The sequence below is a fragment of the Schistosoma haematobium genome, chromosome 1, assembly GCF_000699445.3.
Source record: "Schistosoma haematobium chromosome 1, whole genome shotgun sequence".
Classification (NCBI taxonomy): Eukaryota; Metazoa; Platyhelminthes; class Trematoda; order Strigeidida; family Schistosomatidae; genus Schistosoma; species Schistosoma haematobium.
The window spans coordinates 50,251,993-50,271,677 of NC_067196.1; the positions used below are offsets into that span (position 1 = coordinate 50,251,993).

General features: G+C 39.9%; 1 protein-coding gene across 2 annotated transcripts; it reads right to left on the reverse strand.

Moving 5' to 3' along the window:
• Window positions 1-97: 97 nt before the first annotated feature.
• UBE2G1_1 (ubiquitin-conjugating enzyme E2 G1) lies at window positions 98-7,474 on the reverse strand. 2 transcript variants are annotated; one of them, XM_012936511.3, is made up of 5 exons: window positions 7,384-7,474; window positions 7,198-7,300; window positions 6,888-7,164; window positions 6,565-6,846; window positions 98-4,977 (listed from the first exon to the last, which is right to left on the reverse strand). In XM_012936511.3, exons 1-4 carry the CDS (start codon window positions 7,427-7,429, stop codon window positions 6,766-6,768), a joined length of 507 nt encoding a protein of 168 aa, XP_012791965.1. In that variant the 5' UTR covers window positions 7,430-7,474; the 3' UTR covers window positions 98-4,977; window positions 6,565-6,765. The 2 variants fall into 2 exon arrangements, with proteins under 2 accessions (XP_012791965.1, XP_051074394.1); XM_051208980.1 differs by lacking the exon at window positions 98-4,977 and having other exon boundaries at window positions 6,622-6,843.
• Between the last annotated feature and the right edge of the window lie 12,211 nt (window positions 7,475-19,685).

Here is a 19,685-nt window from a genome sequence, read left to right on the forward strand (position 1 = left end):
GGCGGCGTAGATCTGTTGCCCGGAGAAAGACTTCTCGACCTTGAGTATGCGGATGATATTGTCTTACTGTGCGATAATGCCCAAGCCATGCAATCCGCACTTAATCAGTTGGCAATCAGTGTCCGTAGGTATGGTATGTGCTTTGCACCTTCGAAGTGCAAAGTACTTCTACAAGACTGGCAGGATTCCAATCCTGTACTCATCCTGGATGGTGAGCAGATAGAAGTAGTCGAGAAGTTCGTGTATCTGGGTAGCTGCATAAGTGCTGGCGGGGGTGTGAGTGATGAGATCAATGCACGTATAGTGAAAGCCAGAGCGGCGTATGCCAATCTGGGCCATCTTTGGCACCTTCGTGATGTCAGTCTGGCTGTAAAAGGTCGGATCTACAACGCGTCGGTGAGAGCAGTTTTGCTCTATGCTTGTGAAACCTGGCCTCTCCGAGTTGAGGATGTTGGACGACTCTATGTGTTCGACCATCGTTGTCTCCGAAGGATTGCTGACATCCAGTGGCAACACTATGTTAGTAATGCAGAGGTCCGACATCGTGTGTTCGGGCACAGAGATGATAATTCAATTGGTGTCACCATCTTGAAACACCGACTTCGGTGGCTTGGACATGTTCTACGAATGTCGTCCCAGAGAATTCCACGTCGTGCATTATTTGCCGACGCTGGGACTGGTTGGAAAAAGCGGAGAGGTGTTCAGTGTATGACATGGTATCGTGGCATGAAAGAAAGCTGCAAAGGACTGGCTTGTGTTGGTCCTTCACGACTCCCTGGTTGGGGTCCGAGAGATGGTGCAACACAGTGGCTAGAGACGTTATCAGATATGGCTCAGAATAGAAGCCAGTGGCGATCCTGCTGTAACCTTCTTTTACTTTCTTCATAAAAAGTGGCTGTGTCTCCCTTACCTGAAAGATTTCTTCTGATTGTACCTTTCCGTTCCCTCATTTCTACCATACTACCTCACACCAATCTCTTCGTTATTGTTCTCTTTTTTTGCGCTGCTTAGTTTTTTTTCTATTTCTCTTCGAATTCTCATTGTTTTGTGTGGCGCATATATATTGGCGCTCTCTTGTCCCAATATTCATGTGTTCAAATAAATAAAAAGTGGTAGATGACATGATGTTTATGGTTAGGGTAGTGGCCATTTATTAACATACCGCAAATTAACTTTGGGATATCTCAGTTAAGGTACTAATTCATATGATCTATGGTATCTTGTAAACTCAACAACGACCTATCTTATATTGTAACAAACGATTATATTATATGATTATATTACAATATAGTTAGGTACCTATATCAGCAAACATGGCTTGTATACACGATAACATATATCGATACATACATGGAAAATAAAAGTTTATTAACACAAGATTAAAGATACAGTTTCCCCTCTGTAAACATTAGGTATGAAATAAATGACTTTATCGAAGTAGAAATGTCACGTAGATATGTAGTCAACGTATCCGGAAGGCAAATGTTTTAATAATTTGATGAAAGTGTAGACAAGTAGGAATGAATTAGTGGAAAATAATGAGAGTATGGACTGTGGTTTGGGCTCCCATGACTATTACAAATATTAAAAAAGCCTCAAATTGGGTGTATGTTTCTCGATAATTAGTTTTGTTCAGAAACTCTAAGAGCATACCATGAGTTCTGGTAAAAGTAAATCCCTATTAGATAGAGACTTCAGCAAGTACATAGTGTGGAATTCCCAAACTGGAGATAACCAGAGATGGTTTGTTTACGAAGAGAAAATCGTCCGTGAATTTATGGTATTTTGTTCATTTACGACAAAACTCCGGTACAATAGGCACCATAACAAAGTGGCATACAAAATGTAACGATGATATTGTGAAGAAATAAAAAAGACGTGTCTTGAAGCTAGGAAAGTTCAACACACCTTATCAACGGTGAAGTAAAAAATGTGTTACAATATTTCCATTGGTTTTATTCTGGTCTATATCTAATAACCTGTCAAGACAACAGGTTACATTATATCTGAGACTCGGTCGTGTATGGTGTAAAGGCTTATTTATACAGGTATACTTATTAGAGTTGATAATAACAGTTTTTGTAAGGGTAGCCTGATACACAGTGGAATTTACGGATGGATAGCAGATAGGCTTTTAACTCAAGCTAAAATTGACATGGGATGTAGAGTTCTTCACAATCTAGTCAATCACCAGAAGAAAAAGGGAGTGTAAGGAGCCTTGTCTGATACTGACCCTCACTTTGAACGCATCTGTCAGCTGTCCTCCATGCAGGACTTTGCAGTGTGATCGATCGCACCAAATCTGCGCGATGTTGACCACTTTCCGAGGTACACCATCGTGTCGAAGACGGTTTTATAAGGTCCTTCCGCCCATGTTATCAAACGCTTTCCCATAGTCAATGAAGTTGAGGTATAGTAATGAGTTCCATCCAACTGATTACCCAACAATGATCTGAAGCATCGCGATTTGGTTTGCACAAGACCGATCCTTACTGAATCCAGCCTTTGGTAAATGAAGACCCGTCAACAACCACGGCCGAGTTTCAATGGACTAAGCTATTTTTCTGGTAAGCGCTTTTTTGAGCAAGGTTGCTTTCTATGGAATGGTTTGCTGAATCCATCTTCAACACTATTTTTTCCAGGCTTGTTACCGGCAGTAACCATGGAGGGGCTACAGGTGGGGTTACAATAAGGTATACAAAAACAGGACACATAACACAAGTAAATTTGAACAAAAACTTGAGGAAGATGCAGCACATTTAAAAAGTAAAGACATTAATAAAGTAGCTAGGAAAGATTGCATAATATGACAGTTTAGTTAAAATAGAAGACAGAGGATTCATAATTCACTTAGTTAAAGTCCCCTTCACTATCGTGAAAAATTCTAAGAAATTACGGCAAGACCTCCAGTGTTTAATATTCTGTACGTTTGATTGCGTCTCAAACCAGCGAGTTGCATCACCTCTAAAAACTCAACCAGGGAACCATGATAAACAGCTCTCCATTTCGTAGCATCACGCCGTAGACCGACTGCTTCCTATCTTTTCATCAGTTACGTCACCATCAGCACTCACATAAATATCTAGATTCTCAACCCTTTCAACTGCCTCGTTCGTTGCTGTTTCCAAATATCGATGAAAAAGTCGAAGAGGACGAGTGAAATTGGGCAACAGTGCAACAACATCGGTGACTACTGCATTGAACATTGGTACTGGGAAGAAACAGGTTGTGACCTCCGCAAAGCTCAAAGAGACAGTCACCCCTGTCTGACATGGAAACAACGATTCCCTGTTGGCTACCAAGCGGCTCTACTCTGTGTATAGACGGTCGACCTGTGCTTCGAATCCCCGGTTAGTACTACAATTTCTGTCGAACGTGCTTCACTGACATCGTTTATTTGATGATGGAACTCATCCTCGATCGCATCTGGGCGGCAATCCGTGGAGACGTAGTCGAGGATCACGAAACGACATCGTCCCACATGCCAATTTCTATCCACTTTGGTGGTGTTTTGTAATCAAACAGGACGCACGACTGACAACGGGGACCCGCTCGACTAGTATGACCTTTACCCTGGCGCTTTCCGAGTCACCGAGACCGGATATTAATTCAACAGGGTCCCCCAATAAGTCAGTCTGGATGGGATGTGATTTCGGGAAAGTTGCACCAAGAACCGTATTCGGAAGAATTCAAAATTTCGGACAGAGACTTGAGATCATACAGAAAAATAAAGGAACACACAGAATGGAAATAATGAGGCATATACAAGTCACGTAAAGTAAGAATGGATGTGACAAAACAACTGTGAATAACAATGAGGAAGGGCACCTTCCAATAGTAATTATCGTATTTTGTCTCAATTGGGATACCATATACGTATTATGGCTAAGGAAACTGGCTTACTTAGTGAGTCACTCTCCGTGGCTTTGATCTAGATGATTATCGACAAATCAGTGGAGCGACACAAGGAGTTAGCATCCAATAACTGCGCGTGGCCAAAATCAGATTCCTACTTCAATCGTTCTTTCGAGGTCTGGAGCCGCGTCCTCCAAACTATATGGTTGAGTGCTTTGTATTCAAAAACTCAGTTCAAGCGCATGATAACCATTTTTCGTTCTCTCGGTCTAAACAACACCACCGCAAAAAGGCAGTAAGTAGGACTTCCTGAGGAGGGGTTGTAAACACATGACCTCACGAGAGCATTTTGATATAGTGAACTTACTTCACTTTCCGAGTGAACCAGGGCATTCGGGAGGTATTACCAATTAAGAAATAAGTCGCGTTTAGTAATTATAACTACACAAACGTATGGGGAATCTCCGACTAGTGGAAGCGTTTATTTTGATAGTACACAGAGCTACACGCCTCTACTCGCTACTTGTAAGGGTAACATACAGATGCGTCCACTACATATGAGGCACTTTCAACATCCTATAGAACAGAAAAATGTATTTCTGAAACAGTGTGAGTCGCTCTAATTTTTTATCAACTGGTGCACTACAAAAATGTCACCTCATAACTATAAAAAAAATCTACCTAATGCCTGGTCTATTTTACATTATCAAGTCCTGTCCTTGTAATGAAACTTGGGGATTTTGTCACTGATGTCTTTTTCAATAACAAAATGCCCTAACCTGGGAAAAGTGCCAATTGCAAGACCCAGAGAAATAAGTGAAATGACCAGTCGTATATTAAGTACAAAGCACAATACACTATAGATGCACGACAAGTCTGATGGAAGTGCAGTGAAATTATTATAATAAAGTGATTGATTCACCTGGGGAGTCACAACGTACATGCTCTGTTACCCATAGGTTGCAATTATAGTTGTTGCTGACTGGCAATTCAGCTTTGTCCCATACGTAAACTGTAAGTGTAGTAATCAAGACGAGGCGCAGTTTCATCAGCGTTGTATACTTACACCTAATATTGGTCACTCATAAAAGTAGACGTCAGACTATAAGTGACAGCAGCCACCTACCAATGTGAAAAAGAGAAATTATAAATTGCACTTGTTTGGTAAACTAACCGTAAACTCTTATAAAATAACTTCCTGGGAAAGTTTTGATGATCTGACTACAACTTACTAAATGTAAGCTGTCTACCACAAATTCCAACACCCCATAATATGAGAATTTTAGCTCTGTACGCATTTATCTCAAAGAATTCGACTTCATGGGTTTAAAGATTATGAAGCTCAGATGTTTTAATTCTGATCAACAGTATATTTAATAGGATATTGGTGAGACTGATAGAACTATCTGGAAGATTATGGCATACAACATAGTCACAATGTACAAGGAGAGGACAAATTCCAGTACAATAACACGATCACAGTCAACATAACTCGAAAATCTCTTATGATTTTAAAATATTGAGAGTACTACAAATGCACTTCCATGCAAGTTACCAAGATATTTTCCAAGCATATCGTTCTGTATCTTAACTTAAACCGGTCGAACAAAAAGTTTTTAAAATAGTAGAATGGAGGTGTAAGATACCGAATTCAGAGATTAAAAATGAGACCAAATTAGGTAGTGGACATCAGTTAAAAATGTCTGTCTTCGTATCTAGGTAATATTGGAACATAATACTTGGTTTCACGGTAAATATCAATTCTAAATTAATGTACTATTCACGAGTACTTGGAATTAAAGTATACTTTGCTGAGTTACAGATTCACGTCCTAGAAGTACACGTTGAGATTGTTCAACGCCGAGAAATTCACCGTTGTCGAAAAAAATTGTTGACCCCTAAGCGTATTTAACGAGTATCCAACCAATTCAGGGCCTAGACCCAATCCAATAAATTCATTGTGTATTATGATTTGCTACAAACCACTACAAATAACTTTACCATAAATATACGTCACGGAGCTGGTTTGAACTTTAACAGAGTAATTAACAAGTCAGAACCAAATACCTGGAATCTAAATACAATGCGATAGTGACTCCTGAATGTTTTTTGAAGACGATAATATGACGAACAAATTTAATTTTGGCTGAAGGTTAGAAAAGTAATAAGAAACACAACAAACTTAGCTAAATTACTATTTGTTTCTGAAAGAGATTCGCTATTATTTAACTCTAGTCCAGTTATTATGTAGTTAGATGACTAGACCCCAAGAGACTATTATTTATCAAACATATGTAATTGATCAGACTTCAGAGACGTATTAATAGCCCAGACTGTTTGATGGCTTAATGAACTTTAGTGGTATGAAGAATTCCCACAAGTAATATTGGTTTATTAAACTTAAAATATGTTCCTGACATCCCAATGTCGTTTTTATTGGTATATCTAAGAAAAAAACTTTCCACTATTAAACTAATGTGCTCTCGTCACCTCAAGACCAACCACAAAGGCTATCTCCGGCAAATTATTCGAAGCACCTCGAGGATGAAACTACGGTAACTACAATGGTTGGGAAGACGTGAAAATGCTAAACCTTATGAGAAATAAATTCAGCCCATATAACAAAGTACCTAATCAAAAGACACTTAACAAAACCAAATAGCACGTTACAACCAAATAGCAACGACAATCTTAGTAGTGAATACTAACATAACTAAGCACCACGTCACATCGAATCTGGCCAAAGGTATGGTAAGACTCGACAAGCATTACATAAGCATTTAGGATTGTCTCTTTAAAGTTAGGTATAATTAGGTTGTATAATGTTACGACCAAGGACTGGGTTTGATGTAGAAATATTTTCATAACGATGGCTGATGTATAATGATAAAGCAATTAGATTAATTTAATTCATTCAAGACGTTCTTGGCTCATCCTTACACACCGACAAACTTTTCTCTTGAACTCCGCAAAATCTTCCCTGAACTCCTTCTGAATACAAAGACAAATTAACATGCTTATCGAGGACTTACAGCTGCATCGACATTGGCAGGGCTGTCAGGATTAGGCTCAGCAAGCATCGAAATAACAGAAGTAATAATTGTTTCTACGGTATGCACAGGTAGCCATCTTTCCTCGGGCCTTTCGTAGCCCCACAGATCTTTTCCAGGGTGATGAAGAATGGAAATACAAACATCTCCGTCCTGAGCAATATTTGGATGCCAGATATCAGTTACGAACCGCATTTTAGGAGGGCGCTCGGGGTAGTCTTGTGGAAAGTCCAGCTCTGCATGAAAACAACCACCCTCACTAAAAACGAAGACTAGAATTATTGTGGCTTACTAAAGAGTATCTGGTGGACCAATGATAAGCACTCGCCATTTGAAAATATTGTCCTCATCAACCAACCCCGCAGAAAAACCTTCAGTTGCGCTTTTGTTCAGTTCTGCAAATGATTAAGAAAAGCGTGAAAGCCATTGAAATTTGAAAAAAAAACAACAGTTATACTTATTTATAAGGTCAACTAACCATATAACTGTTTTTTAAGCGAGAGAGCAGATAATGGACTACACATGTTGAAGTCCTGGGGTCCCCGATGTTAAAAACCGCGGCCAGGAGTAACGCAAAAATTGGAACAAGAAACCTTGTAACAGCATGAAAATCATTTTGAGTAATGTTATTAATGTGAATCTATCTCTTGTTATAAACCAAAAAAGTGCAAATGTGCTGAGAGAAGCAGAAGTCTTAAGTAAGCTGGACTCACAAAATGATGCATGAGACTATTTTGTAAATAAGCTTTTACTTTTGTAATGGAAATGAGTTGTCCGATTTTCTAAACGTACATGAGTTGTTGCTGGTACATCATGTTCTTCCTCCTCAGATATTCACTGATCATGATTTGTGCTTTCGTTTTTAGATTTCTCCTACTTCCAATTAGACGCTAGATGGTGGTTGGAAGTAGTCAACAGGAAACCATGGGCCCGGGTTTCGTGCTACTTGGCACTCGTCAGCAAGGTGTACCTGTAATCTTGAGGGACCTGGTTCCCACTGCCGGATTCGATCCCGTGTCGCTCAGCTTCACAGTCAGAGACGTTAACACCGGGATATCCGGGCCGCGATCGACTGTACCGCGTAATTATCATCTATGAAACAATTAATTGGTATTACATAGCTCGACCATGTAGGTTGGATCACCCTTGCTTTTCATAACGAACATATTATTCTCCTTCCAGATCAAATTTATTCTTCAAATGACCTTGACAGCAACTACTGACCGTCACTAATGGACGAGTCAGACTATAATTTTATTTCCACGTATGGTCTAAAGGATTTGTTAGTCACAACATGGCAGTTTCATGAGTTTATATTACGTTTATTCTCCTAGTACTATAGATAAGTACACTTATACGGCATTTGACTTAAACTCATTATTAGTGCGCCAGACTGTTACCAATAAATGGTTCAAAATGGTTCAAATGGTTGTGAACGAAATAGAAGAAGCTTTCGCCTAACAGGCTTCCGTGTCTAGTAGCAGGGGATCACCAAAACCTCCAGGCAGGAACCTAGGTATATTAACAATAAAAGAGGAAAAAGAAATTGGTAAATCATAGTATGATACTATCCTTAATCCTTAAGAATAGATCAAGTTGCCTACTAAAGGACTCCTGGGAAGTTGCCTGGACTAGCTCGGCCGGCAGCGAATTCCAGCATTTGACAACTCTTAAGGAGTAAAAGTTGTGTCTACAGCCCGTTCTGCTATGTTGTGTCTCCAATTTCTGGGTGTTACTCCTTAGTTTAGTGTTGGAACTAAGCTTAAGTAGGTGTTCAAGAGGATGTCCAGAATTGTTTAGGATAGGGCACCAGGACTCCTAAATATTTTTCGACTTGGGATACTACTAGAGGAGAGTTTCCTAAGCTGTAGCTGTAGTCTGCAACATGTCGCAGATGGACTACTTTACACTTTGAAGTGTTAAAGGTAAATCCGTTATCGTCTGCCCAACTTTGACGTCGAGTCAGATCCTCCTGAAGTGCCTGTATATCGTCTTCGTTGAGTATCTCTCTCCAAAGCTTCACGCCACCGGCAAAAAGTAGTAAGTCTGACGTTGCCTGTTGAGGAAGATCATTTATGTAAATCAAGAAGAGAAGAGGTCCTAGTATTGAGCCTTGGGGGACTCTACTAGGACATTCCATAGCCTGAGATAAAGTGAAGTTAACACTGACCTTAAAATGTCGATTTTTCAGACATAAAGTGAGCCAGTCGATTAGAGGTGGTCTGATACCCAATCGTTTGAGCTTATTGATAAGACATGCATGGTTAACCTTATCAAAAGCTTTTGAGAAATCTAGGTAGATGATATCAATCTTCTCCTTGTGATCGAGGATGCTTGTCCGTCTGTCCACCGTAGTCAGCAGGTTGGTTATACAAGAGTAACCCTTCCTGTAACCATGCTGTTGGGGTGAGAAGAAATTTAAGGACAGCAAATAACATTTATACCGTCGCATATGAGGGACTCCATGATTTTTGAAGGTATTGAGAGAAGAGTCACCGGTCGGTCGACCTCCTTTGAAAATTGTTGTGATGTGAGCCAACTTCCAATTTTCCGGTAGTTTGCCTCGGCTTAGCGAGTGTGAGAACACCACACTAAGCGGCGTTGCCAGGATTGAGGCTGCTTCCCTCGGTATGGCAGAACGGACCATATCCGGGCCAGGAGAAATGTCGATTCTTAAGTGCTGCAGTTTCCGGAATACCAAGTCAGCGCTCAGGTTCACTTCGGAAAGTCCTTTGAGTTGTAGATGAAACTGTCATCAGTATAGTTGATGTGGGTCGGTTGAAATGTCCGAGAGTATTGTTCAGCCAAAAGGTTAGCGGCGTCGCCGTCGTCGTTGGTCGGGCTGTTAAGACCTAGCAATTGGGAAACTCCAATTCGGCTTGACGAAGAGAGGCTGCATAACGGAATAAGCTTTTAGGATTGGAGGCAAATTTATCCATAAGCTTTGTCTGGTACTGAAGCCTGTCATCTCTTATAGCCTTCGTGCATATGTTCCTTATATGTTTGTATTGCCTGTACGCTCCGTCGTTGTCAGTTCGTTTGTATCTGCCCAACAGTGCCTTTTGCGGCTTAGCAGGCGAAGGGTGAGGTTCCCGATGACTGTGGGTTGCTGATAGCTATGGGGGACCATTTGAGGAACTGAATGATCTGTAGCACATATGGGCATTTGAAGTAAGAAGTCCCAATGACCATCCACATCGATTTGAGGGTGAACATCATAATCCACCTGTTGTAGATAGTCCTGTAGAGCTGACACATTCAACCGTTTGAAGTTCCAGCGCAAGTTGTTGGTGGGATATCTTAGCTCAGTTTTACTGACGAAACTGAAGGCTATAACGGCGTGATCGCTTTTTCCCAGGGGAGCCAGGATTGATAGGTTGTTAACTGGGAATTCTTCGTTTGTAAATACACAGTCTAAGCGCGGTGGTGTCTGACTGTTTCTCCAACGAGTTGCCGACCTTACATTTTTGTGTAATCCCAAGCCCTCGATGAGGTTGAAGAACTGAGCTCCAGATGAGTTTTCACCTACAATATACGTGTGTTCCGCGAAATCGACTCTAGGGAGATTAAAGTCCCCTAGAATCAGGATGTGTGTGAAACCAAGACGGGTAGAGCGGGATAGTCCTTCCAGCATGCGACTGTCATAATCGATGTCGGTAGTGGGATTCCTATAGATGACCCCGACTAGACACCTCGAAGTAGTAGACAGTCTTACAGAGCACCATATGGATTCCTTAAGATTGTTAAGCGCGAGGATTCGAACTTGATGTACCTCCGAGCAAGATCGTATTTATACGGCTACTCGACCCCCAATTTCTGTTTTTCTGTCGTTGCGAAACAAAAACATCCTAGGTGTTGCTGACATCTGGTCCGTAAACTGAGAAGATATCCAAGTTCCAGATATTCCTATCGGATGAGCCTTGTTAGCTTTGGTAAGTTCACGTAGCTCATAAATTTTGTTTTGTAGACTTGCGGCGTTCATGTATAAGCAGTTTATGCTTTCAACTTGAAACACGTGAGCTTCTTCCTGTTTGTCTGTATGAGCCTTACGTGAATGGACAGGTAGCCTACCTATATAAGGTTTGCCGAGTGGGTAGGCCCTGTCCTTTACACGTTTTTTTATGATCAAGACAGCCCACAAGTGGAGTATTCAGCTCCAACTTGCCTTTTTGCTTGGTCCTAGCTTCAAATGGCCTATCCGGGTGCATGTGGATTACAGTTGGCAACCGACGTCTGTTTGCACGAAATGCCTCCAGAGTTGCAGCCGCCATATGGGGGGATGGGAAAGTTATCATCATTAGTCTGGGTCTGGAATCACCGTCCTTCCTGGCTAGTCTCGTCACATGTTGAGTCAGTATGTTTTTGGGCTTCAAGGACTGCTCGATGAATTTCCATTCCCTGATATCAGAGTTTGTTTGACTAGGGTCCGTGTTTTCCGATACACCTTGCACAATTATATTTCTTCTACGGAAAAACTCGCGAGATTCTATAGGGATGTTCCGGATGAAATCGCGCTCAGAATACGGTATGTCTGGCAGTATTCCTACGTTACCATCGGATTTCAGTAAATGACTAGCTAGCAGGACATCCTCTACGTCGGTAGCGTTCTTAAGTGTTACACGAAGTAGCCTCGGGTGATTTTGATGCTTAGATTCCTTCCCACAAGTGAGCCGTGTGACCGTCAAAGGCTCTATTCTAGAAAGTTCAACCTTCTTGTTCAATTCACCCCACATCATCCTGTCATTTTTGTCCTGCAAACTGAGAGGGAGATCAGGGTTGTCTTTTGAGGTTCATGATTATGAGAGAGTCATCACGAACCGTTATTGTTTTCCCAGGTTTTCCGGTGCGTTCAGGTTCAGCACCTTGTTGTTTGGAGGTCGAAGCAGGTTTCTGGATCCTAGGCTCTTTGATGACCCGACGGAAATTCTTGAGGGTAGATTGTGCGACCAAATCACCAGTTTATTTCCGTACAACACCTGGGATGTTCAGCTTAGACGGTGACGCCTGGTTCTTTTTAGCTCTTTTAACGTGGGTCCAATCACCTACAGAGTTTGGGGAACCAGTGTCGCATTCAAGGACCCTGAGCTGTGAGACCCGAGTTTACTGAGGGAGTCGACTACCGTCGACGTGATGATGGTGCTGAGTTTCAACGTGTCATCATTAGTGCTAATGCATGCTCCATCGATGGTAGACCTGTCGACATCCCTATTCTTGTTTTCGTTGCGCGCTCTTGTTTGTCTACCTGTTTTGTGACTGTCTTTTCCCAAGTTTGCTGACAACTTACTCTGCAGACCTGTCAGCAGGACAATGATGTTACTCAGCAAGACCACAGCGTCCGTGCTGCACGTAAAACATTCCCACTTATGATCCGACCTGCTGAGTCAGTTGTAAGCAGTTGCTGTGATATCTGTGCACGCTTCGCGGAACCAAACTTTGCAGTTGTAGCACTGCATGCCAGATGTAACAGCAAAACGGCATCCAAGTTGTTTGCAAGAATTTTTCATGACTATATTGACGTAAACTGTGTTATAGATGCTAGCGAAAGCCTAAGACCGTAAAACATACACTAAAAAGCACACTGAAAACGGACAAAAATGGATAAAAGCGGATGAGATAAACTGAACTAGCCTTTATGTGAAAAACTGAAAACAAAAACCAAATAGTAAGCTGAGGCCAAACCATACTTAACTATTAGATTGGGTGAAACTCAAAAATAAAGTAGTCTACCGAACGTATAGCTCAGGATAGATTCTTTTGATCAGAAATGGTACTTTTGTTGCGTAAGAACACAGCAAATGTTTGATAAATGCAAATCACTTTTTGACTAAACTTCCCGTTCGAAAAGCGCGCGCTGTAGTTCTCACATTCACTTTAACTCTACCAACTGACTTTTACTTGTGTTAATCTATTATTCTAATAGTCTTTTGATCAGTGCTCACATGTATTTTCGCATTGTGATACTGAGTAGTATTCAGAGTCAGCTTACTAGCTCGATCTACACTAATAGCTGATAAACCGTAGTTACGATTAGCTATTTCGATCCATCAACAGGTTGTGATAGCATTTATGCGGTTCAGTGGAATAGGTTTGTTAAAACATCAACCACTAGCATACATGGCGCTCAATCGATTTACCTACGCGTAGGGTAGCAATCAAGTTAGGCAATGATTGAATAGTTATCTGGATCTAATTCCATACCTCGTTTCTTAATTAGACGGTAGGCAGGTTGGTCACGTGATCCCCGTCTAAATCGGGTAGACCCCCAATCATTCGACACAGGTCATCTGCGTCAGTGATCTACACTGGTGAGCAAGACTTTAAATAACGCGACTTAATATCATTGTAACCTTTACTATTTTTATATCCTCTTTCATTTCATTAGCCTATCGATTAATCTGAGCATTCGCTGTTTAACTTGGCTGTAGGTAATGGCGATAAGTAAGTATATACAATATTTAGATCCACGATGGTCTTAAAGTGGCAGTGTTTGTTCTTTGCTGGATCATTTTGTTGATAACATGGGTTAGTGGGAGATTTATCGAGTAAGCTTTTGAAGTCGTTTGGAGAATTTAACCAGGTGGGAGGGATGAGAATACGATCCGATAAAAGCTGAACAGGAGAAGCAAATTTATATCTCGCATATGATTTGAAGTGACATGGGTTGGATTCTTCGACAGAGGTACCACTAGGAGCTTTACCCCAAGGAAATCTTGTACAGGCTGACCGTGAAATGTGCTTTTATTTACAAAATAGTCTCGATAGTTAAGGTCATAGCTTGAGTTATAGCTATTTGTAATAATGTGATCTTGGGAAAGACCTATTGTACGTAACCGGAATTAGTTATGACAGTATTTAGACATGGAAGCCATTTTTGTGTGGTGGGTTGGTTATGAAGAACGTTAAAAGTTTTTTTGAGAGTAATGACAATCGTGATCCTAAGGAACTAAGATAGGGTTTTCAGTGAGAAACCTATTATTACCATACATATTGTAAAGGTAAATAAATCCACAAAATAAATAGCTCTGTAGGTTTTCGAGATTGAATGCTGATCACATTAGTTTTAATGGACTCACCCAGCTGAAGGCGCTCGGTCATGCATCCGCACCAGATCACGAGTGGGAACGCCGTGCTCAACAGACCCTGAAATCGCTAGCCAGATTAGATCAGACGATCCTCGATATTTTGATAGTCTATCTAATATATCTTCCAACCTCCTCGCTTCTGTATTTTGGTTTCACTTGGTGGGTACGACTCATAGTAGAGGATGTTACTGGTTAGAGCGTTGTTAAACTCCAGATACCTGTGGCATCTTCAATATTAATAGCTATGGACTTTAACGGGTGAATTAAGTGACTGGTACTCCTATAGGTTTTGTTAGTCTACGTGTTCAAAGGCTAGTTACACTTATGCCTACTACCAGTTTTGCCACTAGGTGTTGAGGGTAGGTTACATGATTTCAGCGAGGAGAATCTGTTTACTGTGGGAGTCATAAGAGTTGAATTGAGTCCTATCTATTTCGTGGATTTAATCTTCCCACTCTTCTTTGCCGAAGCTGGAGAATTACTCTATGTCTGTGAAATCAGCTTAAGATCATTGGGGTCATCTTGTGTGATACATTGAGTGGGACTAGTTTCTGTTTGATTAGGTTTACTTGGATGTGTGTCGTCACACAGTTCACATATAAGTACTTTACTGCGCGAACATCCTGGATTATAATTACAAACGTTTTTGTGATTTCTGGTTTCAGTTGGAATCCGCATCTTATCCAAAGATTCCCGGCCTCCATACCCATCTAGATCGATAGAGTGATCTGCTGTTTGTGTATCCTCATTGTAGAATCAGTGAAGTGTCACTGAGCCCTTGCCAAGTCATCTAGCAGTCGGAACACCGAGTGTCGAACAGTTCAGCTGTTTCCGCCAAGGTCAAGGACAAACAACACGCATTAGTTAATTGCACGTCGTGGACTGACCCACTCAGTAATGGTCGCACTTTGTCCCTTGCATCTACTCTTACTAATACATTTCTGCAATAACCTCGTTTGTGTTGTAAGGTCATCAAAGCAGCCTTGGCATCTGTACATGACGAAGGGATGATCCACGTTAGGTACTAACCATGAGGTGTGACTTCGACGTTAGCTGGTTGTTCACTCCATTCTCGTTTAACTCGAGTAGGTCGCTAAATTTAATTAGGAGGAGCCATGTAGATTTATGGGAATTTTTCTCTAGCAGATTACTTGGCAGTTCACCTTCAGCATACTGCGTGCTCTGAGACAAATATACCTTAACTTAGTTGAGAGTATGAGGTCGAAGATTGTACACAACCGCATTGTGGGAAGACATTAGTCTTTTCGTTACTTCGGCTACAAACTACAAGACACGTTCAGATTTATTGAGTTCGTAGATTTATGTCCTAGTTTGTTATTTTGTACCGCCATAATAATAGTCCTAATTCTAAACTTGTAGTTTGACCACTGTATGAAAACTCAATCTACAAGGTCTTACATGGAAGTAACATCATTGTCTATTCTGACTCGTCGTACGTAATAATCAGCAACATGATGTTTAACGTTTCTAAATGACATATTTCGGCTGGAGATAGAATAACATATTTAGTATGAATAAAAGAGACAGGTCACACTAGAATGACGACTCCTACAAATTTGAACCACGTCATCTTATTGAATAGTGTTCCCGCGTTCACCATTTTTGACCTCTCCATGTTAGTCTTTGGATACAAGTCTTTTCAGTAACTATGTTCTCGGCGTTAAAGGTCGTATGGTTAGGAATCAATGCTACTATAAGTTTTTCAAGGTTTTTATAAGTATTAAGGCTCCATACATGTGTTAGGGGTGCTAATTGGTTGCGTTTACTGTTAATTTTACGTTATAAACTGACTATGGCAGTAAAGAGGACGTTTAATGCTGCCAGACTCTGTCTATCGTATTCGACCCGATCTATGGTGATTCTCCAACTAAAGGATGTTACCTGGTTATGCCACGTCTATGTGTATCCACGGATTCAGCTGCTCCTGTGAAGAAAGCTATATTGGGCGCACTACCAGGCAACTGAACCAAAGATTTGGTGAACACTTCCCTTCATGGTTAGGAAAAGGTTATGTCAAGACAATTCGCAGCTCGGTTCTATCACACTTGACCGATAGCGGCCATGTAGTGTACAGAAACAAGTCGTTTAAAGTTATTTATCTTATTCCCACTAGTCTTCCTTATGGTGTTCGATCCCATCTCTTACACATAGCAGAAGCCATAGGAATTCAAGCCAACAAGCCAAGTCTTTGTGTTCATAAGAAATTTGTAACACCCTTATCTCTCCCTTGGTCTTAATAAATCAATTTATTTATTTATTTTTTAAAACTTTCTTTCCGTCTATTATTTTTCTTCACCCCCTCCTACCATTTCATTTTATTTTCTCTCAAACATACGTTTCACCGTCCAATTATCTGAACACTTCTTATTACGTCATCTTATAATTTTATAAATGTTATCTCAGTGTCTATATTTTTCTAATCATTGACGTATTTCCGACTATGTAACATTGATTTGAGCCTTTATTATTATTATCAAAACCAATACACCTGTTATCACACTATCAATTTGTACTTTTCACTTTTCAATTATTATGTGAGCGTTTTCATTGTTATCATTGACTCATAAACTACCTTGATTGGTTTAACAATTTCGTATATGCATATAAATATTACTGTATATTAGAAGTATAGCCTGATGAGGATCTAATCGAAAACAATATTGTTCGCCTATATATTTTGTTCTAAACTGTCATATTGACAACACGGATCTTACAAACATTATTTGCATTCGTCTGTGAGAAGTGTTATCTCCCATAATTTTATGATCAATGTACCTGACAAAATACCAAACCCACTGAGTAACCCATCACAGAGAAGACTATATCTTCTGTAACAATTTGATATTGCCTGTAAACTGATAGGCCTCATGTAACAGGCTGTTATTTGAGAATAACTTATTATTATGTAAGTGGGACCGACATTTCCATATTATAGAATGTAGGTCTTGGTCGGCAGTGGTGCACTTATCTATTATGTTGGAATATTAGACCTAGTCCAATATTATGTGCTTGAATATGTAGTGGTATTAGTCATAAACACACAATCTTCAAAGCTGAATGTGACATGAATAGGATAATAAATATATAGCATTTAACTCGGAGAAAACGTCAGCAATAGAATTGATGGCGTGGCTCAGTATTGTAAACGTGGCCATTCTAGTGTGACCTGTCTCTTTTATTCATACTAAATATGTTATTCTATCTCCAGCCGAAATATGTCATTTAGAAACGCTAACATCATGTCACTGATTGTTACGTACGACGAGTCAGAATAGACAATGATGTTACTCCCATGTAAGACCTTGTAGATTGAGTTTTCATACAGTGGTCAAACTACAAGTTTAGAATTAGGACTATTATTATGGCGGTACTAATACGAACTAGGACATAATTCTACAACTACTCAGTTAGCATATAACAATGATTATTTACCTTGAAGAAGTGAATATTTTCAAACTTATTTAGCTGGCCTTGACTAGTGTAAAAGTCAAACATGAATGACGACCGTTAGAACTTATGATAAATGTTTGAGGGTAGTTGGAAATGCGATACTGGTCATAAAAGACTATGTGCAAGTTAATAACCAAAATAAACTGGACGACGTGAAACTTAAAGCAGAGGGTGTAAGGTAAATGCTAAGGTGAAGCGTCAAATTAGTGAAACGGTATCTAAATGTCATCCTTTCCGTCAACTTATCCTGTTTACTTCGAGTGAAAAACTAGTGAAAAGTACTTGAAGAAAGTTACAACCTTCAAATTTTGAACTAGAAGTTGCTTTTCCTTATAACTCGCTGTATTGAGCACTTAAATATGAGAATTAAGGGAGTCTAAAAGTTATGAACATTTCAGAGTTTTATTTCAATCGGAGACGACAAAAGAACCTGTGATTTCTTTTCCTTCCTTCCCCCACACCAGAACTGAAAATATTTAACTGATTAAAAGCTGTTATATTATATATTGATAATCTCACTGTGTTTTGGATGTATTGGTTTTGCTCAACTTCTGAACTTTTTGTTTATATCTTTAGCCTCGGAAATTTTATTTTCCCTTTGGTTTTCGTTTGGTATTTTTGACGTTTTTACATGGGAAAACTGAGTTGATTATTTGTAACTTGCAAATAAATTTGGGACCTGAAATGTCAGTTGGTTCTATCATTATTTGAGGTCATAATTTAGGAGTAGATCAATCGACAGTACTTCAATAACGGATGAGAGCAAAAACCTGAACGTTAGACACTTTTCGTTATGTTGCTTTAGTTGCCTTTTGAAAGGTAAAATTAAGGCTTGAATACCTTCATCTTGGGCAGTAATTACGAAGTGTTTAGTGCTCAGAGATAAAACATTCACTCTATAGAAAAACTGCGAACCTGTTGCATCCCGAACGTATCAGCGAAAATGCTCAGAACTACTTAGAGAGACTTTGTGATCAGATAATTTCTCATGCTGCAAGGTGACAACGTGGAAGGCTTTAACTTTGAATTCTTGTGTCATGCTCCGTAATTACACTAAGACATAATGTTTAAACACCAGTTTGTCACGGATCTTACGTCATTCCTAGTGTACACTTATGATAGTAGTATTTCCTTAAAGCATTGTTACTGAAGACTGAATATGTGCTATCCTAGTGAATCAGCTCAGAAAACATTGATAAGCCTTGTATTGATTAGCTTAAAAACTTTTACAAGCACTGTGTTTACTTTGTCCCATGCTTTGATGTTCAAAGCTCAAAATAGAAACAGAATCCGGTAATACGCATTTATGTGGGATGAAAGAGTGTTATTACACTATAGAGCGAAAAATGTTATTAACAACTTTCAAGAGTTATATCCGGAAGGCGAATAAAAATTTGATTGGAGAAGGTCAATAGATATATGACTTTCAATTTGAAGCTTTAGAAGAGGAGTACTGCTTCATCTCTTGTACAAAGAGATATCCTCATAGTGCTTCTTTGAGTCCCTTGAGCTAGTAGTATCTTTTTGGTCCAATGAATTCGGGATTAATGACATATATCGACAAACCATATATCTCAGAAAGTAATTAACTACCAAGGATTAAAAACAGCGAAGGTTGTATCGTGTCCTGTAGTACTCAGTCAAGTACCAGCTGTCGAGTAGTCGCTTTAAAGTTAACATTTACCTTATATCGCTGTTAAAAAATCCACGCTCAGAATAAGCGGACCAATCCTTGGGTTCCTGGTATAAGCAATGATCAGTTTACTAAACTTTATCGAAACACCTATTTAAATTTTCTGAGTTCTGTTAGCTTATACCTTCTTGCAAACTGCTTGTAACAACATAGTGCAAAGATGCCGCGGATTTTTGGTGCTCGACAAAGTTGTTGTTTGTTACGCCTTTTATAATCGGGAATACCAAAGCTAAGCAAATCCGAATTCAGGAATGAAGAGGTTCGAAGATATGTTTGAATGGTAATCAATGTGTTGAGAGGCATATGATCTAAGCTGACTAGTTTTGAGGAGTAGGTAACATGTTGTACTTGGTCATGATCTGCTACAGATGTTCGGGCGATTCCTTTCGACTACAGTGTGTCCAGTAAAACTAATAAGGTCAGCATAAATATCGGACACTCACATAACTACCTATCTTGGTGACTTATTTACCACTAAAATATCTGTTACATAGAGCCTGTTGTTTATAAACACACTCCTTGAGCGGGCTGAGG